At 56.4% G+C, this 25,322-nt stretch overlaps 2 protein-coding genes across 2 annotated transcripts; one reads left to right on the forward strand and one right to left on the reverse strand.

Moving 5' to 3' along the window:
• The first annotated feature begins 713 nt into the window (after positions 1–713).
• CLPS (colipase) lies at positions 714–22,350 on the forward strand. Its single transcript, XM_036413190.2, has 5 exons — positions 714–863; positions 1,646–1,768; positions 2,009–2,152; positions 5,717–5,727; positions 22,337–22,350. Exons 1-3 carry the CDS (start codon positions 780–782, stop codon positions 2,138–2,140), a joined length of 339 nt encoding a protein of 112 aa, XP_036269083.1. The 5' UTR covers positions 714–779; the 3' UTR covers positions 2,141–2,152; positions 5,717–5,727; positions 22,337–22,350.
• Positions 18,249–20,364, reverse strand: CLPSL2 (colipase like 2). The gene is made up of 3 exons (XM_045573004.1): positions 20,254–20,364; positions 19,439–19,561; positions 18,249–18,454 (listed from the first exon to the last, which is right to left on the reverse strand). The coding sequence occupies exons 1-3, from the start codon at positions 20,338–20,340 to the stop codon at positions 18,359–18,361; spliced, it is 306 nt and encodes a 101-aa protein (XP_045428960.1). The 5' UTR covers positions 20,341–20,364; the 3' UTR covers positions 18,249–18,358.
• Positions 22,351–25,322: the final 2,972 nt, after the last annotated feature.

Below are 25,322 nucleotides of genomic sequence, written 5' to 3' on the forward strand. Positions count from 1 at the left end.
CCTCCTCCTGAGCCTGACACCAGGTCCTGGCTTTGGGGGGTCAGAGCAGCGCCAGACTAGCGTAAGGAGGAGAGGGCTTCAGAGGGAGCCCCAGGAGGGCTTACACGGGGCCTCTCTTCCCTCCCCTTCGTCCAGACGGCAACAGTAGCAGCAGCCAACACACTGCTCACACGTGCCAGCCCTGTCCTGAGCTCTAACTATCTATTAATATATAAACAGCATATCGATTCCATTAGCCCTTAATGTTTTTTAAAGATTTTTAATAGATTTCTAATAGATTTTTAGAGAGGAAGGGAGAGAAACGTCATGCATCGGCTGCCTCTTGCACACCCCAAGGGGTCGGAGCCCACAGCCCAGGCTGAACTGAACTGGCAGCCCCTCAGGGTGCAGGACGAGGCCCAACCAACTGAGCCACACTGGCCGGGCACCCTTACGACCCGAAATGATCCTCAGTTGGCAGACAGGGAAACTGCCCGCAGAACAGATAGCTTGCTCAGCGAGTGGCTTGTGCAGGTAAACGTGCCCCAGAGCCCACACTCTGCACATGACGCAATCCCACCACCCACCTCCCATCAGCCAGGTGCCCGGGTGCCACCCGCTTACCTTATCAGCCCCGCCCCTCCCCCAGCGGCGTGCACAGCTGGGCTCTGCTCACGCAGCCCTGCAAGCCAGGAAGGGGGTCACCCGCGGACAGGCCTTTTATAGCCCCAGCACCCAGCCGGCCCTGCCTTCTCCCCTGACCTGCCGGCTGCTCCCGACCCCCGCTGTGCCCACTCACCATGGAGAAGACCCTCGTCCTGCTGCTGGTCACCCTGGCCGTGACCTACGCCGTCCCCGACCCCCGCGGGATCATCATGAACCTGGTAGGAGGGTCGGGGGGCGTTAGGCGTGGCTCCTGACCCCGGGGTCCCCCTGGGGCTGCGGGGCTGGGAGGGGAGGGCCTGTGCCCCGTCCTGCCCTGCTCCCCAGGGGCCGGAGGAGCTGGCCGCGGGCACCTGCTCAGAGCAGAGGTCAGCCTGGCTAAGGGGGTCTGCAAACTAGAGCCTCGCACCCCTCCTGACAGCCTGGCTCAGGGCCAGTGCTTAGGCTCCCCCGTGGCTCTGGCTCCGACCCCAGCGCCCCTTCCAGGGACCAGGCGTCCCGAGAGCCTCACGGACACTGAGGACCCTTCCTCTCCACCTGGACAGCCACGCTCTCCCTGCCCACCCCTCCCCAGCACACCGCCTCTCCCCAGGGCAGGACCAGGCTCTCTGGGGGCCACCCACCCCATCTAGAGGTCCCTAAGGGGGGCCACGCCCGGGCTGGGGTGCTCAGGTCTGTGGGGGGGGGGGGGGCGGTTTCCGGGGAGAAGGCCCCTCATTGTCACAGCTCCTTCCTCACAGGCCTGTGGGCCCAGGGGCTCGGAGCCGTTTGGGGGCCATGTGAGCACCCTCTATGGGAGCACTAAGGCAGGGGGACACGACCCCAGGACCACCCAGGGAGATGCTGGAATGGGGTGCCCTGCCCCCGCCAGGCTGCCTCCCTGCACCACACCGCCCTTCCTCCGGGGGTGGGGTGGGGTGGGGTGGGAGTGGGGACGGCAGCGGGGGAGGGCCAGGGGAGCCGGGGGGAGGGCCAGGGGACCCGCTGACCGCCGCCCCCGCAGGAGGAGGGCGAGCTCTGCATGAACAGCGCCCAGTGCAAGAGCAAGTGCTGCCACCGCGCCAGCGGCCTGAGCCTGGCCCGCTGCGCGCCCAAGGCCAGCGAGAACAGCGAGTGCTCCGCCAAGGTGGGTCCGGGGGCGGGGCCCCGAGGGGCGGCCTCAGGCCTGGGGGTGCGGGAGGAGGGCAGCTGAACCCAGTGCCGGAGAGAAGGGGGTAGAGGCTCCCAGAGCAGAGGAGCCAGGGCGGAGCCGGGGAGCCGGGGAGGGGGCCAGTCCGGGAGAAGCACCGCCTGGGTCCGATCCAGGGAAGGGACCGCCAGATCCAGGGACCCCCCAGCCTGTGACTCCCGGCTCCTGTCTCCGCAGACGCTCTACGGGGTTTACTACAAGTGCCCCTGCGAGCGGGGCCTGACCTGCGAGGCGGACAAGTCCATCGTGGGCTCCATCACCAACACCAACTTCGGCTTCTGCCGCGACCAGAGCCGCTCCAGCGAGTGAACCCCCCCCCCCCCCCCACGCCATGAGGATGCCCCTGCACCCCCTCTCCCCGCTGGCCACCCCCGGACAGCACCTCCGTTCTGATTGGGTTCTTGGCCATTAAAGCCCGTCCTGCAAACCTCCCGCCTGCTGTTCCTGCGGAGCCGCGTCTGCCTGGCGCTCCTCTCCCAGCCGAGCCCCAGCCAGCGGCCAGGGGAGGGGAGGGTCTCCCCAGCGGAGGAGACAGGCTGTAAGGCAGAGGGCCTCCCGCTTCTGGGGGGCAGCCCTCCTCCCTGGGAGGCCCTCCTTCCCCTCGGGTGCTCAGACAGGAAGACAGGCAAGCATGTGTACACACATGTACTCACATGCACACACACGCACGCACACCCCACTGGCGGGGGCTATATTGACCCTACTCGTTGCCCTGCACCAAAGCTTCCCTGTCCCCCAGTGCTGGGCTCACACCTCTGGCTGGGCCCCTCTCTCAGGTATGACAACCAGAGGACACACACATGTGTGACAGGCCAGACTGTTAGGGTCGCCGAAGGAGGAACGCATGAGGCCAAAAGGGGTAAAGGGTTATGAGTTCATTAGGTCATCCGGGTACCAGATGGGCTGAGCCCCAAAATGGCATCAGCGCCCAAAGACGGGGAGCCAGAGGTTTCCAAAGGACTCTGGGCGGAGAATCTCTGTGCGGGTCTGGATCCTGGGAAACTTCGGAGGAGAGAACCGTCTTAGCAAGTGGGAGGTCCGTTGGGAAGGGGCCCACAGGTCCGTCCCTGGGGGAGGGGCCTGACACAGACACCGCATCGCCGTGGGCGCCCTGTGCTCCCACTCAGAGGCTCACAGGGACCCTGGGAGCATGGTTGTCTCCGCTCAGAGGTAAAAGGCTGAGGGGTGAAAGGTCCAGTTCCTTGCCCAATGTCACAACTAGCAAAAGTTGACACTAAACCCCACCCCCACCTCTTTCCTACAATTCCCTGTTTTTTCCCAATTATCCATGCCAAAACAGTTGGGTGGAATTGCAGGAAACTTAGTTCTGGTTTAATATAAAAATTTCATACTGAAACCTGGGTCCCCGTCTGAGACGTGCAAGTGGAGGGTCGCTGAGTGGGGATGCTGGAGAGGAGAGTCCGGTGGGAGATGAACTCAGTGAAACGGAGGTGTCTCCCAGCCCCAGGATTCTGCAGTTCCGGCATCAAAGGATCCTTCTAGTATCGTTGGGGTTATGAGTTAGGGACTCGTTCAGTTGTAACCAAGAAACAACAACAACAAGTAGTATGGCTTTAGACATAGGGGCATATGTTTCTCACGAATGAAGAAGTCTAAAGACGGGGGTGCTGGCGTTGGGGGCTGGCAGATCCGCTGTTCTCTGGACGTCTCACAGTTGGCAAACGCCTGCATAGCAGCGGAACGTCATCTCCCCTCACCGTATGCGAAGCCAGAAAGTGCAGAGCAGAGGTTGGGAGAGGGAGTGAGGGCAGGTCGGTCTCCTAGCACACCCTCTTGTCTTGTGCTAAAGCCTCCTGAAGACTTCTCCACATCTGCATGTCAACAATAGGTCACCTGACCGCCTCTAGCTGCAAGGGAGGCTGGGAAAGCAGGCATTGGCCAAAGGCGATGTGGTTAAATTAGTCACTGTCCCTCCCCAGGGCTTGGACACATTATAACTCAAACATTGGGGTTCAGTGAGCAAGGAAGGGGCAATGGCTGGTTCCAGTCCTGCCACACCTGAGTCAGTGCTCCGCCAGAGGAGCTCTCAACACCGTAACCCACAGGGGTCTCGGGCCCCGAGGCAAGGTGGGGCACACTTCTCGGTGTCCAGATTCAGCCCTGCAGGGCCTGCATTCCTTCACTCTTCACACAACCCCTGAGTGGCCACTTGCCAGCACTGAGTTACAGCCTGGGGACACGAGGAAAATGCCCTTCGTTTCCAGGAGCGAGTAGGGAGCTGGGCTCTGCAGAAGCAAGTGGCCCAGAGCCCTGTTCCTCGTATTAAGTGTATTTCACCTGAAACTGTTTCTTCATACTGCGCCTGGCTGCTGGGCAGAGGGAGCCTGGGGCTCTTGTTGCTCTTGTTCTAAAAAGCCTTTCTCTCTCTAAGCCTGAGCCCCTCGTCCTCCCATTTTCTAACTCACATACAGCTGTCCTAGAGGCTGTAGCCTTGGCATTGACCCTCTCCATCTTAACAGCCTGCTCCCAGGAATCCCCATATGGCTGGGACTTTTCCTAGTCCTGCTAGATATTCAGCTCTGAAAGCCGGAGTTTTTGCAGCCTAGAGTCTATAAAACATTCCTGATGCTGGGCCCTGGCGACCTTCATTGTCTCAGACGATAGGGCTCAGCCAGCCACACATTCATCCCTTGGCTTGTGGCTCATCTGAATGGAGAGAAGGGCAAATTACAAACTGGATTTTGAAGATCAAGTTCCAAAACAAGCTAAAATATCTCCAATAAAAAATTACATGTTGAAATAAAAAAAAAACTCGATTCAAAGTTGATTCCACCTGCGGATCATACTTTCAGTATGGCTATTCGAACATTGAAATCACATATGTGGCTTCATTTTACTTCCATTGGAGGGCTGCCTAGAGAACTGACTCTCCGCAGAGGAAGCGCCATCTGACACCTCGAAGCACTTTCTCCCCAAGGCTCCAGCTTCTGGCAGCAGAGGCCTCACCAGGACCTCTCTTTCCGCAGGGGCAGCTGAGGAATCCATGGGTTGTGAAGGGATCCAGAATGCACCACCGTAGCATTGCTATGTTTTGAACAGAAGGCATTTGAGTGTAGGCTTTTTTCCTGAACCCCCTTATTTACCAGAGCCTCCCAAAAGAACTCAGTTATCGTCATAAAGCCCCCCAGGGAGGTTTCTTATAACGAGCCAAGATGGACTCCTGCTGCGCTGACTTCATGATCGGAGGAGATGTTTGCACCACACCTAAGTGGCCGTTGTCACACGGTTGTCATATCTCTCCTATTTACTCCCTACGAGCCCATTTATCTTTTCTAAAACTCATTTGTCTTCCCATAAATGCCCTCCCCCTTCTTTTCCCCTATTAAAACGTCATTTTCCAAAGTGTCCTTCTCTGCCCTGGCTGGTTTGGCTCAGTGGATAGAGTGTCAGCCTGTGGACTGAAGGGTTGCAGGTTTGATTCTGGTCAAGGGAACATGCCTGGGTTATGGGCTCCATCACCAGTAAACAGGAAGCAGCCAATGATTCTTTCTCATCATTGATGTTCCTCCCCCCCCCCTCTCTCCCTTCCTCTTAAAATCAATAAAAATACCTTTTTTTTTTTTTTTTTTTTTAAGTTTCATTCTCCCCTTCCCTTCCCCATTTGGATGATATATGAGCCCCAAATCCTAACTGCCTCACTGAGTCACACTTTTCTGTGAACTCCCCCATTTCTCTATACTACTAAAAGGGTAATATGCTAATTATACCAAAGCCTCAAGGGCTGCAAGGACTGAGGGCCTTCGGCGCGGGAGAGGCAGCAGCACGGGAGGAGAAGGCCATCTCAGCAGCTGTGCGAGGACAGCTCTCGCGACAGCCAGGGGAGAAGAGACACACACACACCCCTCCCCCAGTGTATGAATTTCCATGCACCTGGCCTCTAGTATATATATAAAAGCCTAAGATTGCATGACCAGGCGATTGGCTGGTAGCTGTGACTACACTGACCACCAGCGGCAGATGCTCACCTCAGGAGCTGCTCCTGTGATGGGCGCGCTCCCACAGCTGGAGCACACTCAGCTGACAGACGGGCACCAGACACCAGGCTCACAAGCCTCTCCTACGGACACGTCTCTAGCGTGCCCGAGCAGCGGCAGAGCAGGGCGGGGATGAGTGGGAGCAGTGCTCCTTCCCGGCCACCTACTGCTTCCCGCACTGCTTCACGCTGTGCGAGACCAGCACTGGCAGGGGGCTGGGGCCAATGAGCTGGCTGTGAGGCTGAGCTGCAGGGGTGCAGAGGTCCACTGATCCCACAGGCCAGGCCAAGGGACCCAACTGGTGCACAAATCCGTGCATCAGGCCTCTAGTCTATGTATATAAAAGCCTAATATGCAAATTGTCCCCTCGGGAGTTCAATCGGGAGACCGGGAGTTTGATCGCTCACTATGACGTATCCGATGGCACAGGATGAAGGAAGGCCCCAGCCAGCGACTGGAAGGCCCCGATTGGCCCTGATTGCTGGCCAGGCCTAGGGACTCTACCCATGCATGGAGTTTGTGCACCAGGCCTCTAGATTACAAATAAAGAAAAATCTGTCTTTTCCCTTGTTAATCTCTTCTGTCACTTTAATTTGCAGACCTCCAAACACTGAACTAAGAGGATAGAAAAAAAAACTTTCTACCCAACACTTAGAACCAGTTTAATTATATCAGCAACATATCTTTTTTTTCTCTCCCTTCAACTTTTAAGACAGTGATTACCCCTGGAGGCTGGGCTTCCAGCTTGCAACCTCTACTTCCAAGGTTGTTTCATTGATTCTCCAAATGGGGAACTCATGTAACACTGTGAACTATAACAATGTGTATCTGCCTGATGTATATGTAACACTATGGATATGTCTGATGTGTTTACATATTTTACCAAATTATGACTTGCACTTTTGCTGATTTATAGGGGAGTGTTCTTGCACCATAAACCTGGCACCCTGGACAGCAACCTCTGGCTCAGGTCTAGAGGCTTCACTTCAATCAGAGGCGTGCAGAGCCTGGAGCCTGAGGTACGAAGTGTAACCTGAATGTAATGGCCGCCTTGAGCCCGCCTCTGCGGAGGACGCACCGCACTGCACACAAGCCAGCGAACTAGCCCCGGCTCTGAGAGCCTTGCACCACGCAGGGCAGCTTCCGGAAGCTCCTCTTGACTCCTCCTCTTCCCGTCCGCACGCTGGGTGCTCCGTCTTCCTCCCCCTCTCTTCCCGGGGCTCTCCTTCCTTCCTCATCCCTTCCTTCTAACCCGACGCCCCTGAAGAGTCATGATCATCGCTTTCAAGCTGTGTGACCTCGAGCAAGTTGCTGTGGACAAAGAAAGAGGTTCTGTGGGCGGTAACCCCACAGGATGATCTGATCATGAATGGCTAACTAGGCAGGTCATGGTGGGTAGTCACGTCCCAGGCCTATCAAAGGTTGATCTTGGCCTTGAGCATTGTTTTTTTGTTTGTTTGTTTTTTAATATATTTTATTGATTTTTTTACAGAGAGGAAAAGAGAGGGATAGAGAGTTAGAAACATCGATGAGAGAGAAGCATCGATCAGCTGCCTCCTGCACACCCCCCATCGGGGATGTGCCCGCAACCAAGGTACATGCCCTTGACCGGAATCGAACCCGCGACCTTTCAATCCGCAGGCCGATGCTCTATCCACTGAGCCAAACCGGTTTTGGCATTGAGCATTGTTTTTGTGCATCTAAGTCAGCTGACCTTTGAAACACCAGAAGCAGTCCTCTTTTCCAGACCCCTTTGGAGGCATAGCCACCCTCAAAGGAGCACATACTCTTGTTAACTATCCTGTAATCCAGCAATTTTCACCTCTTTACATCTCATGCCACTCATAAACTAATCACTAAAATTCTGTGGAACTCGAGAAAAGATACTATATTTTTTGCCAATCTGACAAAAAAAATTTTTTTTTTACTGTCTTACAAAAGAATGATAATAATAGTCATTTAATTACCTACCCTTTTTGCTCCAAAATGTCTTTTTACCAAATCAGATGCTTATTCTTGCATATAAGGATTTCTGGTACCAAGAGTTAGCCAATCAGATGCAACCTTCTTGTGCCACGCAACCAATAAGATGCAACTCTATTATGTACCCTATATGTTTATGGTTAAAGACAGGGAATTCACACCAGACAGCTATTGCTCTGCTGGCCATTGTCATTTTTGTGATTTGAGAATCTGAAGGAAGAGGTCAATGCCCCAGCCGGGTGCTCAGTTAGGTGGGACTTGTCCCTTACGAGTTTGATTCCTGGTCAGAGCACATACCCAGGTTGTGGGTTCAAACCCCGGTTCGGGCATACGGAGGCAACTTATTGAGCTTCTCTCTCTCACTCCCTTCCTCGCTCTAAAAATCAATTAACATACCCGTGGGTGAAAATATCCTTGTAACACATAGTTGAAAATTGCTGCTATAATCCAATTCTCACCTTGCTTTCTCCCAACTTCATTTAATCTTTTTTAGTTTCCTCATTTCTGTAAACTATCATTTTAGAACACATTTAAGATCGTGCTTTCTGACAATTATCCTCAGTTTGGTTCAAATAAATTCTTTTTTAAAAAACTATATTTTATTGATTTTTTACAGAGAGGAAGGGAGAGGGATAGAGAGCTAGAAACATTGATGAGAGAGAAACATCAATCAGCTGCCTCCTGCACACCCCCCATTGAGGATGTGCCCACAACCAAGGTACATGCCCTTGACCAGAATCGAACCTGGGACCCTTCAGTCTGCAGGCTGATGCTCTATCCACTGAGCCAAACCAGTTTCGGCTCAAATAAATTCTTATAAAAATTCTCTACAGGTTTAGGTGCTTCTTATGCTGGCTTTGCCAAGTCCCCTGTCTTCTCACCTATGGAATAGGGTGATAACATACCTACTCCTCATGGGTTTTTGTAGTATTATGTGAGATCATGCGTGTAAGGTCCCTGGCATCTAGTGTGTACTCAATAAACATTCAATTCTTTTTAAAAATATATTTTATTGACTTCAGAGAGGAAGGGAGAAGGATTGAGAGATAGAAACATCCATGAGCGAGAGCCATCGATCCACCTCCTGCATGCCTCACACTGAGGATCAAGCCCGCAACCCAGGCATGGACACCAACCAACCAGGAATTGAACCTGGTTCCTGGGTCGACGCTCAACCACTGAGCCACGCCAGCCAGGCAACACTCAATTCTTTTTCTTTTTCTTTTTTTTTTAAATAATGATCTTGTTTTCTTTTTCTTTTTTTTTCTTTTTTTAAAATATTTTATTGATTTTACACAGAGAGGAATTGAGAGGGATAGAGAGTTAGAAACGTCAATGAGAGAGAAACACCGACCAGCTGCCTCCTGCACAACCCCCACTGGGGATGTGCCTGCAACCAAGGTACATGCCCTTGACCGGAATCGAACCCGGGACCTTTCAGCCCACAGTCCGACGCTCTATCCACTGAGCTAAACCGGTCCCGGCAACACTCAATTCTTTATACACATGTTCGTTCTGTACGCTTTCTTTCCCGTTTCTGAAATGTAAGGCCAGGGAACCAAGAGCCCAGGGGTAAACTGAGTCACTATGGAGTGGGCTAACGCCGGAAAGGGAGTGGGGCTGGGAAGGGGAACTCAAGCCCCCTCTGAAGGACTTTTATTCAACAGGGGAAGGCTCTGCTGACCCCGAGAAGGAACATACCTGTCAAGAAGGACTCCTTGTGGTTAATTAGGCAAAAAATTCATAATCAGAGCCTAGCCGCCAGTGCTGACAGGGGCTTCTACTGATACTGCACCTCAGGAGAAGCCACAGACCAAACCGCCAGCTTTCTGCACTGTGTTCCCTCCTGCCTGCTGAGCCAGCCCCTATAAAGGAGTTTCTGGAATTGTCTTTCAACCAATGGGTGAGACCTGTCACGTCCAACATCCTCATTTGCATTTTTGCTGACCAATCAGAGCATCTCCACAATGACCAATCAGAATGCATGAGTCTGACCAATGAAGACAGTGCATTTGGATGAATAAGACTGTACCATTTGGGTTTCCTCGTTTGCATAGAAACAGACCAATCAGGGGCAGGGGTGGGAGCTTTATAAGAGCGGGCCTCCCCCTTGCTTCAGCCGAGGGCACTTTGGGTTTCCTTTGAAGGCTGCTGCTCCTGGTTTGGCCAGCTACTAGCACATCTGACTGAAGTTGCTCCTTCTCCCACCCCAGATGGAGGATTCCTGCTGGCACTGGCTTGGTCCCTGCAAACTTTTGTCAACAACCCCAAGCCCAAGAGAACCCCTTCCTGTGTCCTTCCCCATTTCCTCCCAACTCCCTGCTGCCCCAGGAACCTGTTCCCCAGCCCCCACCTCCAAGGCAACAATTTTTTTTAATTTTTTTTATTGATTTCAGAGAGAAAGGGAGAGGGAGGGAGGGAGGGAGAGAGAGAGAGAGAGAGAGAGAGAGAGAGAGAGAGAGAGAGAGAGAGAGAAACATCAATGATGAGAGAGAATCATTGATCAGCTGCCTCCTCACACCCCCTAGTGGAATCAAACCCACAACCCAGGCATATGCCCTTGACTGGAATCGAACCTGGAACCCTTTAGTCCACAGGCCAGGGCTCCATCCACTGAGCCAAACTGGCTACGGTCAAGGCAGCAAATATTGAAAACTTTATTTCAGTGATGGCGCACTATCCCCCCCCTGGTGGTGGAGGCTGGGGCGGGACAGGAACAGTCCGGGGTAGACCTGGAGTGGGCAGAGGAGGAGGGGCAGGAGACACGGAGGGGGGCACATTAGAAAATACTTCTCTTACTTGGCTTCTTTTTTGCCACTTTCTTACAACGGCCGAAGGTAACTTTAAAGGATTTCTCATTCTTAGAAAATACACAAGTCAGGTCCGACTGGCAGGGACATTCTGTATACAGGCCGAGGAACATCTGGGAAAGGCAAGATTTGACTTTGACCTTGGCTGCTGTTCTGCCCTCAGTTCTGAGAGGCAGCCCCCCGCTTCCGCCCCAGCCCAGCTCTGGGTCGCATTTGCTTGCACACAGCAGAGGGAGGGGCCTAGGCGTAAAGTACCCGCTCACCCAGCTGCACAGGGTCTGTGCCTCTGGCTGCCTCCTCCATGCTGGCCTCTAGGATTGAAATCGTCAGCCAGAGGGGCGATGGGTGACAGAGGGGCGATGGGGGACAGGCGATGGGTAACACAGTGCAGGTACTTCCAGCACTGGGGGCCATTGATCTGTGTGTCTGTGTGTCTGGGTCGGGGAGGGGGAGCAGGGGGGCGGGGGGGAGGCGGGTGACACCCCCGCTCAGGTGAAAAGGTAGGTGAGAGTTTGCAGAAGGCCCTGCAGGAGCTCGGACAGCCAGGTGCGCTGCAGGAGGAGAAGCCACTTTGGGGACAAAGCAAACCCGCAAACCTGCTACAGCCCCTCTAGGCACAGGCCAGTCCTGCCAGCGGCTCTTCCCCTCCCAACCCTCTACCCGGCCCAGCCTGGTTTGCTCAGTGCCCTCCTGTTCTTGGGCAAAATCCAGCCAGGAATCCCTGGGGCTACAGCACAACTGCTGGGGCTGTGTGCCAGGGCGGGGGTGGGTCTGAGGCAGAGCAGCACCACGTTAGGGTCAGACCTCCTCGCTGTGCCCAGTGACAGCTACTTTCAGGGTTTGCTGAGAGGCGCCGTAGCCCATGTGAGAGGGAGGCATCACCACGCCTCTGGGGTGGGGACCCACTGGGTGTGTCCTGGCTCCCTCGGGTGGAGAGGCAGGCACTCGGAGCATTCCCAGCTCCGGTCTTTGCCGCCCTCTCCCCACCTTGGCTCCTTCCCTTGGCTCTGGGTCCGCCAGGCTCTCGGTGTCGGCGCCCCCCCCCCCCCCCCAGCGCCCGCCGCACCGCCTGCGTGTGGCGCAGGCTGCCCTCCGCCCCTCTCGGAGCCGTGAGCAGTGCGGCTCGGTGCAGGGGCCCCGCCGGCAGCACTCGCTCTTGCACTTGGTGCTCTGGGAGCAAACTCTCCGATGCTCTGCGAAGAGGACTCCTCTGGCTCTTCCTTCTCCCAGCTGCCCCCGCCCCTCACACACACACACACACACACACACACACACACACACGTTATGGCCTCAGCACCACCCCTGTCACAGGCTGGGCCGGGCAGAGGGCTGGGAGGGAAAGAGCCGCGGGCAGGACTGGCCTGTGCCTAGAGGGGCTGGAGCAGGTTTGCAGGTTTGCTTTGTCCCAAAGTGGCTTCTCCTCCTGCAGCGCACCTGGCTGTCCGACCTTCCAGGGCCTTCTGCAAACTCTCACCTACCTTTTCACCTGAGCGGGGGTGTCACCCGCCTCCCCCCCCCCCCCCCCCCCAGACAGACACACAGATCAATGGCCCCAGTGCTGGGCGTACAGCATTGTGTCACCTACCTCTGTCCCATCGCCTCTCTGTTCGACGATTTCAATAGTCAATCAACCAGCAAATGCTGAGCACCTACTGTGTGCAGCCCTGCTCCCGGCACTGGGGAAGCCGCTGGGAATGCCTCCTCCTGGAGCAGCAACAAGAGTCTGACAGAACTCCCCACAGCGAGGAGACTGCTTTCGGCTCTTCCAGCTTGGCAGTCACAGCCGCAGGTGGCTATCCAACACTGAAGAGGGGGCTAGTGTGACTGAGGAACTGAATTTTATTATTTTATATTATATATATATAATTGCTTTCAAAGAGGAAGGGAGAGGGAGAGAAACATCAATGATGAGAGAGAATCATTGATCGTCTGCCTCCTGCACGCCCCCTACTGGGGACTGATCCCACAACCCGGGCCTGCGCCCTTGACCGGAATCTAAGCCAGGACTCTTCCGTCTACAGGCCAACGCTCTATCCACTGAGCCAAACCAGCCAGGGCAGAAACCAGATTTTAAATTTTGTTTACCTTTCACTTAAGAAACTGCGAGTGTAGTTACACTATTGGACGGACCCAGCTCTAGACAAGAACTAGCAGAGCTACATAAGTGAAACAGGTGGGTGTCACAGACAGAATGCTGAGCAAAAATAGCTACATTTAAACAAACAAACAACAAAAAGCACACTTTGTGTGATTCCACTACGTGAAGCTTAAAAACAGGCAGCACTAACCACCGCGGTGGAGGTCGGGACTGCTGGCCACGGCCCGGCTGTGTGTAATATATACGTCAGGTGTCACAATAACAGCTCCGACATATCACCCCCGTAGAATCCTATCCCTTGTGTAAGGGTGAGTGCTGTAAGGAAAAGCCAGCGCCTGGCAGTGTGGCTCAGCTGGTGGGGCCTTGTCCCGTGCGCTGAGGGGCTGCGCTTGATTCCAGTCAGGGCACATGCCCGGGTTTGGGGCTCGGTCCTCCTTGAAGGGCATGCAAGAGGCAGCCGATCTTCACAGAGACGTTTCTGTCTCTCCTTCTCCCTTCCTCTGCCTCTAAAAATCAATGAAAGATGTTGAGAGAGGGGGAGAGAGAGGAAAGCAAGAAAGGAGGGCTGGATTGGCAATCGCCTCTTCCTGGTCTTCCTGATTCCACTCACCCCAGTCCCCCAGCTCCACCCGACACTCTCATCTCTCCTCCCCCCCCCCCCCCCCCGCCCCAACCCTCTCTGGCCATCAGTCCTTCTCAGAACAGCTAGCAGAATCTTCTTTCAAAATATAATCCCATCACACTGTTTCCAAACTTCAACACCTCCAAGGACTTACTTCCCAGAGCATTTACACGTGGAAACGCCGTGGGACCTGTGGGCTTCCTCACTGCAGGCTGGCTGCCAGCTCTGGACCGCCTCCGCCCCCTCCTCACCCACCCTGTGCCCACCACAGGGCCTCCAGTGCACCCACCCTGGCCCCAGGCCATTTGCACTGCTGGCTCCTCCGCCCAGAACAGCTGCCCAGAGCTCTGCCTGGCTGCCTCCCTCCCCAGCCTCAGGCTGGCCCGCCCCTGCACCCCGGGCTAGAGCAGTTCCGCCACCTGGTTCACATTTGTGGGTCTGAAATTACCTTCTTTATTTCTTTTCTTTTTAAAATGCTGTCTCCCCCTGCTTGCGCCTCAGGGACCTCTGGCTACCTTATTCAGGGTGGCATTTCTTAGCCCCTGTAGACGCAGATGGCAAAACAGGTGTCACTGAGATGTACCTCCTACGCCAGAATGTCAGCTCTACAAGGGCGATGATTTCTGTGCCTCGCTCACAGCCCTGACCCTAGTTAGAAGAATAATTGACAGAGAGCAGGTGCTCAGTAAAGGAGTGAATGGCTGGATGTTGACTGTCTCTTACCAGATGTGAGCCTGGGGGTGGGGAGAGGGCAGTGCGCCTGGGTCTGCCTTTCCTTCCGGCATCCTCCACCCACACTCCCCACTGCCCCCACTTCCGGCTTCACTCTCACCTGCCTGGGTGCCCACCCCTCATTCCCAAATAGCGCAGATCTCCGGACGGCGCAGAGGAGGGGACTGTCTCCTCTGGGTTCCTTACCAAATTGCTAGCTTGCTGCGTCTCTAAAAGCGAGCTGCTGGAAGGACTCAAAGAGGAGGAGAAGGCCCGGGAGCAGCAGCCTCTGAGTCATGGCCCAGAGGTGCTGGTGGCATTCCTAAGGTCCGGCTAAACGCCAGGCTCTGCCATGTGACTGCCTGTGACGCCGGCCGGGAGGGCCGGTGGCTGGTGTGGCTGCCAGGCCCGGCCCTGACAGGAGAGGCTGTGCGGGCTGCAGGCCGCAGAGGCGGAGGAGCGAGCAAGGGGCCGGGGTGGACGTTCTTTGGCCTGCGCTCCTGGGGCTGCCCTCAGAGTAGTCCGGGCTCTGGCAAGATCTGGGTTCAGCCCCAGCTCTCCTGCTTACCGGCTGTACGATCTCGGGCAGACTTCATAGCTTCTCTGAGCCTCAGTTTCCCCACCTGCAGGACATCACAGGGGTGGTGCAAGGCTTAAACATCAGGCATTGCACTTCGTATGGAACAGGCGCCGAATGAGCAGGAGCTGTTACCGTCTTTAGAATCAGAAGATCTTGGAGTGAGAGGGGTTTCAAAAGATGCTCTCGTCGGATCCAGTTGTATATTGTTACTAATAAACATTTTTGTTACTGTCGGATGCGACTCTCCCCTCCTCAGCTCCGGGGAAGAATTCCGATGAGTGACAGACAGCAGTGCTGAGGCAAAGCGAGGGAATTCATTAAGGAGGCAGAGCAAGCTGACTGGTTAGGGAAGCGCAGCAAGCAGGTTTATTATGAGTGCACTTGGCACAGAGCACAAGCGGGCAGTTCAGCTAGTTTAGCCTGTGGGGTCAAGGGTTTCAAATTTTTCCCCTTGTCGGCTTCAAGGTTCCCCTTTTACATTATCGCAGCTTTTCCCGGAATTCACAAGAACACTTGGCGATTTTATCTTGGCAAATCCCAAGACTGCTGACTTCTTGTTCAGCGGGCGAGGTCAACGCCCCCTTTCTCCCCCCCCCGCCCCCCCGCCCCTGCTTCCACACCCCCCCTCCCCCGGCAGTTATCCTTCCTGCCTAACATCCCCCCTCAAGTGACACCATGTCAATGCTTTGGGGGCTCTTCATCTGAGGGCACAGGTAGCATTAGGTGGGTCTTGTTCTCTGTGTCCCCAGGCCGGTGACTTAAGCTAAGTGTTCTCTGGGTAAGCCAGAGTGCACAGCCAACAGTACCATCACCTCTGCGTGCGGCAGCCCAGCTCCTCTTGCTTAATAAGTTAAAAAAGGATTTTGTGGCAGCAGGTTGCTCTCACTGTAGAGTCTCTCCTTGTCCTTTAACAACAGGACCCCAAGCTTTAGCGGGACACATGAAAACCCAAACGAAAACTACATTTCCCCGTCTCCCTTGCAGCTAGCTACAGTCATGTGTACAAGTTTTTTTTTTCCAAGAGAACATAGTTCATGCTGCCTGTAGGTCATACCCTTTGCAGACTAAGTCAGTCCAATCAGGATCCATCTTGGGGTGTTTGCTAAGAATCCTGGGACAGATATTCCCTCTCTCTGGAAGGCACAACATGCATGGGTGAGGTGGGTTTGTGGGTAAGAGCCTGCTCCAGAGCAACAGGCCTGGGTCCAAATCCCGGCCCCACCCTTACTGTGAACCCTTGAGAAGGATTACTGAGCCTCACCTCCCTGTTTGTGAAATGGGGGTGATTGTATATTACCTTGCTGTAACAGTGAGTTAATACAGATTAGAAAGCACTTTGTATAATGTCTGGGACGTAAGTTGTCAGTTAACCCTAGCTGTTTTCTGTTTTTCTCTTTAAATATATTTTATTGATTTTTTACTGAAAGGAAGGGAGAGGGATAGAGAGCTAGAAACATCAATCAGCTGCCTCCTGCACACCCTTCGGGCTTGTGCCCGCAACCAAGGTAAATGCCCTTGACCGGAATCAAACCCGGGACTTTTCAGTCCGCAGGCCGACGCTCTATCTCCTGAGCCAAACCGGTTTCAGCGATCGTGCTATATTTTAATGTCAAGTGCTTTCTCTCAGCAGCAGTGATGAGCTGGTTTTGACACAGTTCTTTATTGCCCCGCTGGGATGCTCACTGACCTCCCCATTCCTTTGGGGTGACTCTGCCAACAGGGGACAGATTCCTTTCTATTCCACTACGTGTCACTGTACATGTCCATGTACAACACAGAGGCTTGGCTCCAGTGAATACAGCATGACCATATTTGTCATGGAAATCCAGTGTCCGCTCTGGTGGGCCTGTTCGCACTGAGAGACGGCTTAGCAAGTGTTGGGTCATGGAAACTTCTTGAAGCTGAAGACGGAACTGCAGCAACGGCAGCTGCCGGTTTGTTGGAACTCCGCGCCAAGCACCCTTCTTTTATTTATAGACTAGAGGCCCGGTGCACAAAGTTCGTGCACGGGGTGGGCGTGTCCCTCAGCCCAGCCTGCACCCTCTCCAATCTGGGACCCCTCGAGGGATTTTCAACTGCCTGTCGGACATCCCTCTCACAATCCAGGACTTCTGGCTACCAACTGCTCACCTGCCTGCCTTCCTGATTGTCCCTAACTGCTTCTACCTGCCAGCTTGATCACCCCCTAACCACTCCCATGCCAGCCTGATTGATGTCTAACTGCTCCCCTGCCAGCCTGTTTGCCCCCAACTTCCCTCCTCTGCCAGCCTGGCCACCCCTAACTGCCCTCCCCTGCAGGGTTGATCGCCTCCAACTGTCCTCCCCTGCAGACCTGGTCCCTCCCAACTGCCCTCCCCTGCTGGCCATCTTGTGGTGGCCATCTTGTGTCCACATAGGGGCAGGATCTTTGACCAAATGGGGGCAGCCATCTTGTGTGTTGGAGTGATGCTCAATCTGCATATTACTCTTATTAGATAGGATAGAGGCCTGCTGCATGGATGGGAGCCAGCTGGTTTGCCCTGAAGGTTGTTCTGGATCAGGGTGGGGGTTTCCTTGAGCTGTGGGGTGGCCTGGGCGAGGGGCTTGTGGTGGTTTGCAGGCTGGCCACACCCCCTGGTGACCCAAGTGGAGGCCCTGGTATCTGGAATTTATTTACCGTCTACAATTGAAACTGTAGCCTGGAGCGGAGCCAAGCCTCCTGCTTGCTCCTTGGTGGCAGCCATTTCTGTTTGGATTTGTTTACCTTTTATAATTGAAACTTTGTATCCTTGAGTGGAGGCCTATGCCGGCCAGGGCAGGTAGAAAGCTTGGCTTCCTCCATTGCCAGAGGAAAACCCTAGCTGTTTTCTCCAGCTCCGTGGTTGCTGCCATTTTTCTTGAGATTTATCTTCTATAATTGAAACTATGTATCCTTGAGTGGAGGCATAGGCGGGCCAGGGTGTGTGGAAAGCTTGGTTTCTTCTATTGCCAGGGAAGCCCAAGCCTCTCAACTGCTCTCTGTGGCTGCAGCCATCTTGGTTGGGGTTAATTTGCATACTCACTCTGATTGGCTGGTGGGCGTAGCAGAGTGATGGTTAATTTGCATATTGCTGTTTTATTATGTAAGATTAGGTAGGATATACTTGCAGTAGAAAGAGAACTGGCTGATTCTCCAAGGGGTACCCTCGGACAAATCAGGGAGCTCTCTGAGCCTGTTTCTTTATCCATAAAGGGGAACTGGTCACCTCTCTGAGCAGCGGTATCAGCGCACTCGGCGCCTCTCCAACCGCACACGAGCATCTGTGCATCCACACTTCATGCACATCCTCACAAGTCCTCCCCCATGGCCTCTCCCCCCCCCCCCCTTGCACAGTGCTCACATAGTCCCTCTCAGTCCCTCCTACTACACAGCCACCTCCAGGTGCATTCTTCAGCTCTGCCGCTTCCACACAGCCCTCCACCCCACCCCACCCCACCCCACACATCCCACCCTATCCCTTCCCAAGCGCTGCCCTGAGGCCGCCAGCCTCCTCCCTGGCCAAACCCCAGGGGAAGCTCTCTCAGGCTCCAGCCCCCCCTCTCACAGGCCCAGATGGGGTGAGCGCCACCAGGTTCCCTCTGCCAGGAAATGCACAGAGGCCAGGGCCGGAGAGTGACTTTAATGTGTCTGAGCTGGACCGGGAACAAGATGGGGTCTCCGAGGCCGCTGGCCGAGGGAGGGAGGAGGACGGCCGTGTCCCCGCATCGCCCTAAATCATAGAGCACCGTCGGGGACAGCTCGGGTCCTTGGGAATGCAACGCAAGGCCCCTCGGCAGGGGCATATGATGTTGATGTCCCTCTTGGTCTGTGGGAAGTGAGTGTGAGAGTTGGGGTCACCAAGCTTCCGGGAAGAAGGGGGTTTAACTTCTCGAGGAGCACAAGTCATGGTGAGTGGGACCTGAGGCCTGTCCGCTCTGCAGCTTATACCTTCAGGACCTTAGGCAACTTTGTCTCCGTTTCCTCATCTGTCAGAGGAGCTAATCATTGTAACCCACCTCCTACGGCTAGTAAGGATTAAATGAAATAAGTTTGATCAGTGCTCACAATGAAAAGAACCTCGGGCCACCTCTGCGAGAGTCAGGCCAGGGCGGGGCCTGGCTGCTCCCACGGGCACTGGCTGGCAGCTCCCAGACAGGACCTCGCGGGCCGGCCCAGGGCCAGAGGAGAGGAGGCGGGCAAGAACAGGATGTACTGTGCACGATGACCCCCCTCCCCAACCCCCCCCTCCCCATTTCCACCAGCTAATAACCAGCATGCGCAGCTGAGCTGTCGCTGCCAGGAACACATCCTCTTCCCAACAACCTGGTGGGGGAGGTCTGTAACCCCATTTTACAGATGAGAAAACCAAGGCCAGAGAACAGAAGTGCCCTGTCTGAGGGCTCTGCACTCAGGGCCGCTCCAAAGCTGGACCCCTGCCATTGAAAGCCTGCTGCTCTCCGGAGTGAGGTCAGGGTGGCAGGGTGGGGGTCGCTGGGGAGAATGGCTTTCCCACCCTGCCTCAGGTGTTCATTCAACACACATTTGTTGCGCGGGCACTAAGCTGAGGGGTGGGGGCTCAGAAATGAGTGTGCTGCCATCTGCCCTTGAACGGCTCTGAGCGCAGCCGAGGACTCAAACGAATGGCCATCAGAGAGGCCGGGCCCTGCGGAGGGTCTGGGCCGGGCGCGGGATTTCAAGGAGAGAAGGCCTGTCAGGGAGTGGCAGGCAGTGCAGGAGGAGGAGGAGGGCACGCGGGTGAAGAAGCCGGGGCAGCCATGTGGGCTCTTATCCTTCCACCCCAGTGCCTCACCTGGGGCAAGCACACCATGCTTTTCCTGCCCCTGGGGGCACAGAAGTCGCCTTCAGTGTCCAAGTTCATGAGGCAGCAGTCGCTGGAGCACTCCAAGTGGTGGGAGCACCGAGCTCCATTCCTCTGTGGGGAAGCCCTGCATCACCAGCTCTCCCGGGAGGGCGGGGAGGGCGGGGGAGGGCAGGGGAGGGCAGGGAAGATGAGGGGGAGGGCGGGGGCGAGGCGGGGGAGGGCGGGAGGAAGGTGGTGGAGGACGGGGGAAGTGGGGGGAGGTGGGGGAGGGCGGGGGAGGGAGAGGGGAAGCTCTTGCCACAGCCCAGGGTGGGAGAAGAGAAGCCCTGAGATGTCACTCCCAGGGGCCACCCCACAGCGTGCCCCTGCCCCAGCCCTCACCTCCCTCTCCTTCCCGGGGCCTCATTGCCACGGGCCCCAAAGGGTGTCCTGAGCTGGGGAGCAGGGACCCCAGATCACACTCCGGGGGGTGTGGGCAGACGGTCGGGAGAGAGCTGGGAAAGGGAGGAGAGCTCACTGCGCCCAGAAGAGGGGGACAGGGGGGACAGAGCAGGTGGGTAAGGCGTGGCTGGGACCCGGCGCTGGGAGGGGGCGCTGGGAAGGGGGCGCTGGGAGGGGGTGCCGGGTGCGGGTCCTGCTGGCCACAGGCGCTGCCTTTGTCCAGGCGCCCAGGGAGGTGAAGGGCCCGGGGCGCGGGGAGCACGTCCAGCCGCCGGCCTGGCCGCAGCGCGTCTGCGGGTCCCCCACCCCCTGCCCCGCGGCTCCCTCCCCGGCACCCCACCCCACCCCGGCGGCGGGCGCACCTTCAGGAGGCTCTGCCTCCGGAGCGGCGGCAGGGAGCCCCCGCAGGGGAGCAGCAGCCCCGCCAGGATGGCGAGCGCCGTGGCCATGGCCGTGGCCGCGGGATGGAGCGCCTCCGGGGCACGGGACTCGGAGGGGGTGCGAGCGGGTCCGGAGTGAGGGCGGGGACGGCGGGCCGGAGGGGGTGCGGGAGTCCCCGGGGTGAGGGCGGGGCCGCGGCAGGAGGGGGTGCGGAGCCCGGTGGGGGGGGGGGGGAGGGCGGGCCGGAGGGGGTGCGGAGCCCGGTCCCCGGGGGGGTGGGCGGGGGGGGGGGGAGGGCGGGGACGGCGGGCAGGAGGGGGTGCGGGAGTCCCCGGGGTGAGGGCGGGGCCGCGGCAGGAGGGGGTGCGGAGCCCGGTGGGGGGGGGGGGGAAGGGCGGGCCGGAGGGGGTGCGGAGCCCGGTCCCCGGGGGGGTGGGCGGGGACGGCGGGCCGGAGGGGGTGCGGGGGTCACGGGGGGAGGGCGGGAACGGCACCTGCTGCCCAGCGCGGAGGCGAGCCCCGCGGCCTGCCCAGCCCCGGAGCGGAGGGCGGGGAGCACGCAGCCCGCTCAGCCTGGGACGGGCCTGATTGTATAGATTGGGGGCCCAGGGCCTCCTAGATATCGCTTCCAGAGAAAAACTTAAAGCTGTAACGGGAAACTTGTTCCTGAAAATTTTTGCAAAACGTATAAACCGAAATGGAAACCGCTTCCTTCTTGGTATTCTGACCCTCCGTCCGCGGGCGCACCCTCCCCTTTGGGGTGACCCGGCCCAGACCCTCCCCGCCCGCCTCGCCAGCTGTGAGACTTCCTCCTGAGTCATCGCCTGTCCAGGGATTCGCCTGTGAGGTGTGGGGGCGAGAGAGGAGGAGAGAGGAACCTCAGGGGGAGGAGGAGGGCCAAGGGCATCCGGACCTGGGCAGCAGCCTTTCCGGGACCAAGCTCCCACCTCGCCCAGCTGCCTGCTCCTGCCCTGGCCGGTTTGGCCCAGCGGATATACACCCTCCGGCGGTGGACTGAGGGGTCCCCCCTTGATTCCTGGCAAGGGCACCACCCTGGTACCTGGGCTCGGGTCAGGAGTGCGTTTGGAGGAACCAATAGATGTGTCTCTCTCACATGGATGCTTCTCCCCTCCACTCTCTCTAAAAATCAATGCGAGTATGTCCTCTGGTGAGGATTAACAAAATAAAGTGCTCGTGAGAAAAGATGAGAGGAGCTCTGTCTTTTTCCCCCGTAACTATTTCAATAGTTTTTCAAGATCTGCCCCCCCCCCCGGCCCCGCCCACAACACCAGCACAGTGGTTCCCTCGCGGGACGCCGCAGCTCCAGCGGCAGTGGCTGCACACGGTAAGAGCTGGGACGGCCAGCATGGCCCACTGGTTGAGTGTTGACCTATGAACCAGGTGTGTTGATTCCAGATCAAGGCACTGGTTAGGTCCCCAGTGGGGGCCGTGCAGGAGGCAACTGATCCATGGTTCTCATCCTTGATGTTTCTATCTCTCCCTTCCTCTCTGAAATCAATAAAAATATGCATGTTTTAAAGAGTTGGAGTGCTGGAGGGCAAAAGCTAGGCCCACTTTTCTGGACTTCAGGATGGTGCCAGCCTCCACCCTCCCCACCAGCAAAATGCCCACTAGCCCTGGGTACTGTGAGGACAGAGGCCCCTAACGTGCCTCAGTGCCTGGCACCTCCCGGGTGCTCCCTAAGTCAACTGTTGAAGGTGTGAAATGGGGGTGAAGCATGCCTTTGGCAGCCCCTCCGAGCCTGGGATTCAGCCCCTGGGCCCGCTGAGTACATGTCAAGTCAACTAAGTGGAAGTTATTCCCCAGGCCCCAAGCTGGTACCAGCAGAGACAGGCCACTGGGTTATAGGAAACGAGCCAGGGGTCACCACACACGCCACCATCACTCATTGGGAGGAAGCCCTGGGCTTCCTGCAGCCTCTATGAGCATCTCCGGGAATTCCAATGGTTAGATTAACCACTCGGGAAATGTGGATGGTCCCAGCAGTCACTAGCCCAGTGGTCGGCAAACTCATTAATCAACAGAGCCAAGTATGAACAGGACCCAGAGAAGGGAGCTGTCTGCCAGTCGGAGAGAGCTCTTACCCAAACCCCCTGATCTCGCTTCCAGCTTCCAGACCTGGGAGGAGAAGTGTCTCTCGTTTAAGCCACCCTGTCTGTGGTGTTTTGCTGTGGCAGCTGAGCTGTCTGTTACAGGGGCTTTGGCCTTTTCTTTAGGAATAGCAGCCTGCCAGGCTGGTGTGGCTCAGTGGTTGAGCATTGACCGATGAACCAGGAGGTCACGGTTCAATTCCCCACATGCCCAGATTGCAAGCTTAGTCCTCAGTAAGGGTGTGCAAGATGCAGCCGATCAATGATTTTCTCTCATCGTCGATGTTTCTATCTCTCTCCCTCTTCTCTGAAATCAATAAAAATATTTTTTTAAAAAAAGAACAGCCCCACAGTTCTGAGAGGGTTTTGTGTCCATTGCCTCAATCCGTCCTCCCTGCATTAGGGTAGTCAACGCTAGTGGTCACAACTGAGAACTCCTGAAGGCACAGAGATGCCTTCTTTGCCACACACGTGGAGTGTGAGACGGGGCGGGAGACCGTTCTCTCACCTGCAGCCATGCCAACCATGGTCATCGTGGAAGATGGAACAGACAGAGGGAGAGACACAGGGACCCTTGAAGGCTCAGGCAGTGTGACACAGGCCTCTTCCGCAGACCACCGGCCAGAACTGGTCACATGACCCCACCTTCTGCAAGGGAGGCTGGGCAGTTACGGGAATCTGGAGCATTTGGTGTATTCTATCATTTCTGCTTCATAACTCGTATGCCCACCTACAGATGAGGGTCAAGGTTGAGCCACAGGCCCTAACAGCACAAAACATTACAGAGGCAGCTGTAACCCCCAGGGCGCTAGCTGCTGAGCCTGCTCTTCCCACGCCCCCCCACCGCCTCGGGCGGCCAGAAGGCCATGTCCCCGGTGCTGTCATCGCTGTGTCCCTCTAGCAGTCACAGCGTGAGACTCTTCAGACCAGGGCCTGCCGCTGAGGTCAGCTGTTCACCTGTCCGTGAAGTTCGCTGTGTCTTCCACCTCCACTGCGAACTGGCCAGGAGCCCCGGGGCTGATAAGGCTCTGCACAGATCTCTCTGCACAGATCTCTCTGCACAGATCTCTCTGTACAGTCACTCTGCCCTGCGCATTGGTGCTGCCGCCGTGCGTGGAAGGAACTGGAAAGCAGTGCTGACGCCCAGTAAAGGGAGGATTTGGAGGCCAAGGCCAGCAGCTGTGTCCTAATGGGCAGACTGGGATCCTTGATCTGGGGCCCAGGGGCCCCTGGGAAGTTTATTGAAGGCCCAGAGGGAGGTGTCTTTGAAATTCTCGGCAAAACATCTTATGCATGGCTTTCACAAATTATTTTTTAATGTATTTCTTTATTGATTTCAGAGAGGAAGTGGGAAGGAGAGACAGAAGCATCAACGATGAGAGAGAATCATTGGTCAGCTGCCTCCTGCACACCCCCTACTGGGAATCGAGCTCAACCCAGGTGTGCCCTTGGCCAGAACTGAACCCGAGACCCTTCTGTCCGCAGGCCAACGCTCTATCCACTGAGCAAAGCTGGCCAGGGCAACAAATTATTTTCGGCAGAGGACTGCGGTTCTCCTTGAGACCAGTTCAGAATGTTGATTTTAAGGTGAGGAAACTGAGGCCCAGAGAAGGAAGGCCTTCCCCCAGTGACTCAGCACAGCCAGGCCTCCCCTCCGGCTCCCTGCTCCGAGTCCTGCGCTCTTTCTCTCGGGTCAGCAGCCTGTCCAAACCGGCTGGTGCTGGCTGCAAGCATGAGCCCGGACACCTCTGCGCAGTGAGGAGGGCGGGAGCAGGTCACAGGGTCTCTGGGGCAGTGGGGTGGTCGCTGAGCCACTTGACCTGTGGATGTGGCCACAGCTTTGCCAGTTGGTCAGGGCCCACGCCTGGCCACCCCAGCCTTGTATGAGAGAATGGGGGCAGCTCAGGTCAGGGGAGCCCCTCCTGGGAGACCATTACCCCGTCCTATTCCCTGTCCTTTCCCCTCCCCTCCTCTGACATTCTCCGGGGTCTCTTTTTCTTTCCTGCTTCTTTCTAGTGGTTTCCATGACAATGTTCTTACTGGTCTACAGCAAAATGGGAAAAAATAATAATAAGGGTAATTTTTTGGTTAAAAATAAATGTATTGAACTTAAATAATGATCCTTCATTCTGAAATTACATCCTCCCTACTTCTCAGGGGTCACTATGTTTCTATGAAACAATGGCAATAGCACAACGGTCCTTTTGTTTGGTTTTCCATGTCATTGCTTGGTTGTTATATATGTTGTTAAATATATACATAGTGAGAGAGATTCCCCATAATTTAGGAAAGTTTTCTTGGTCTGCAAAACCCACGATAAAATCCTGAGAACGGATACCACTGTGACCCAGCGCGTTCCTGACGGCGACCTGGGAGTGCCGCGGGGGCCCGGGGGCCGGGGGGGGGGGGGGGGGTGGTTAGGGTGGTTGGGGTGTGAGGTGTGCAGACCGCAGAGGCTCCTGGAGAAGAGGACCTCGGGGGATGTTCCAGGCGACCAGTGGAGGCACCAGGCAGAATGCCCGCAGCCCTGCTGCCCGCAGGCAGGCTCTCTTGCCAGAAGGGGCTGGGCTGGGCCAGCTGAGAGAGCAGCCTCCTGAGCAGGTGCCGCAGAGGCGAGAGGGCGAGTGCAGGAGGACTCAGCGAGGACGGTGTCCGCTCAGGGCACAGAGCCCAGGGGGCCGGCTATGCTCCAGGCAGGCAGGGGCATGAGAGGAATCCCGTTGAGATGGCTCTTCGGTGGACAGGGGGCGGGGGCTGGCAGGGCCGGAGTCAGGGCAGGGACCCAGCCCCAGCCTGGGTGTGAGGGGAAGGAGGCTGCCCAGCTCTGTCTAGAGGACAAGGATGGGAGGAGGCTCCTGAGGGAGGCAGAGGCCCAGCGTGACCAACGGCCTCTCGCGCTCTCTCTCTCTCTCTCTCTCTCTCTCTCTCTCTCTCTCTCT

The sequence above is a fragment of the Pipistrellus kuhlii genome, unplaced genomic scaffold, assembly GCF_014108245.1.
Source record: "Pipistrellus kuhlii isolate mPipKuh1 unplaced genomic scaffold, mPipKuh1.p scaffold_m20_p_5, whole genome shotgun sequence".
Lineage (NCBI taxonomy): Eukaryota > Metazoa > Chordata > Mammalia > Chiroptera > Vespertilionidae > Pipistrellus > Pipistrellus kuhlii.

Bases quoted from the DNA above. Each gene is read 5' to 3' on its own strand.
- CLPS (XM_036413190.2), top strand. From the start codon at position 780: ATGGAGAAGACCCTCGTCCTGCTGCTGGTCACCCTGGCCGTGACCTAC. The intron at 864-1,645 runs GTAGGAGGGTCG...CCGCCCCCGCAG, and splicing joins GCGGGATCATCATGAACCTG to GAGGAGGGCGAGCTCTGCAT. The intron at 1,769-2,008 runs GTGGGTCCGGGG...CTGTCTCCGCAG, and splicing joins ACAGCGAGTGCTCCGCCAAG to ACGCTCTACGGGGTTTACTA.
- CLPSL2 (XM_045573004.1), bottom strand. From the start codon at position 20,340: ATGGCCACGGCGCTCGCCATCCTGGCGGGGCTGCTGCTCCCCTGCGGG. The intron at 19,562-20,253 runs GTGCGCCCGCCG...GCTTCCCCACAG, and splicing joins GGAGGCAGAGCCTCCTGAAG to AGGAATGGAGCTCGGTGCTC. The intron at 18,455-19,438 runs GTGAGGCACTGG...CACTTCCCACAG, and splicing joins GCATGGTGTGCTTGCCCCAG to ACCAAGAGGGACATCAACAT.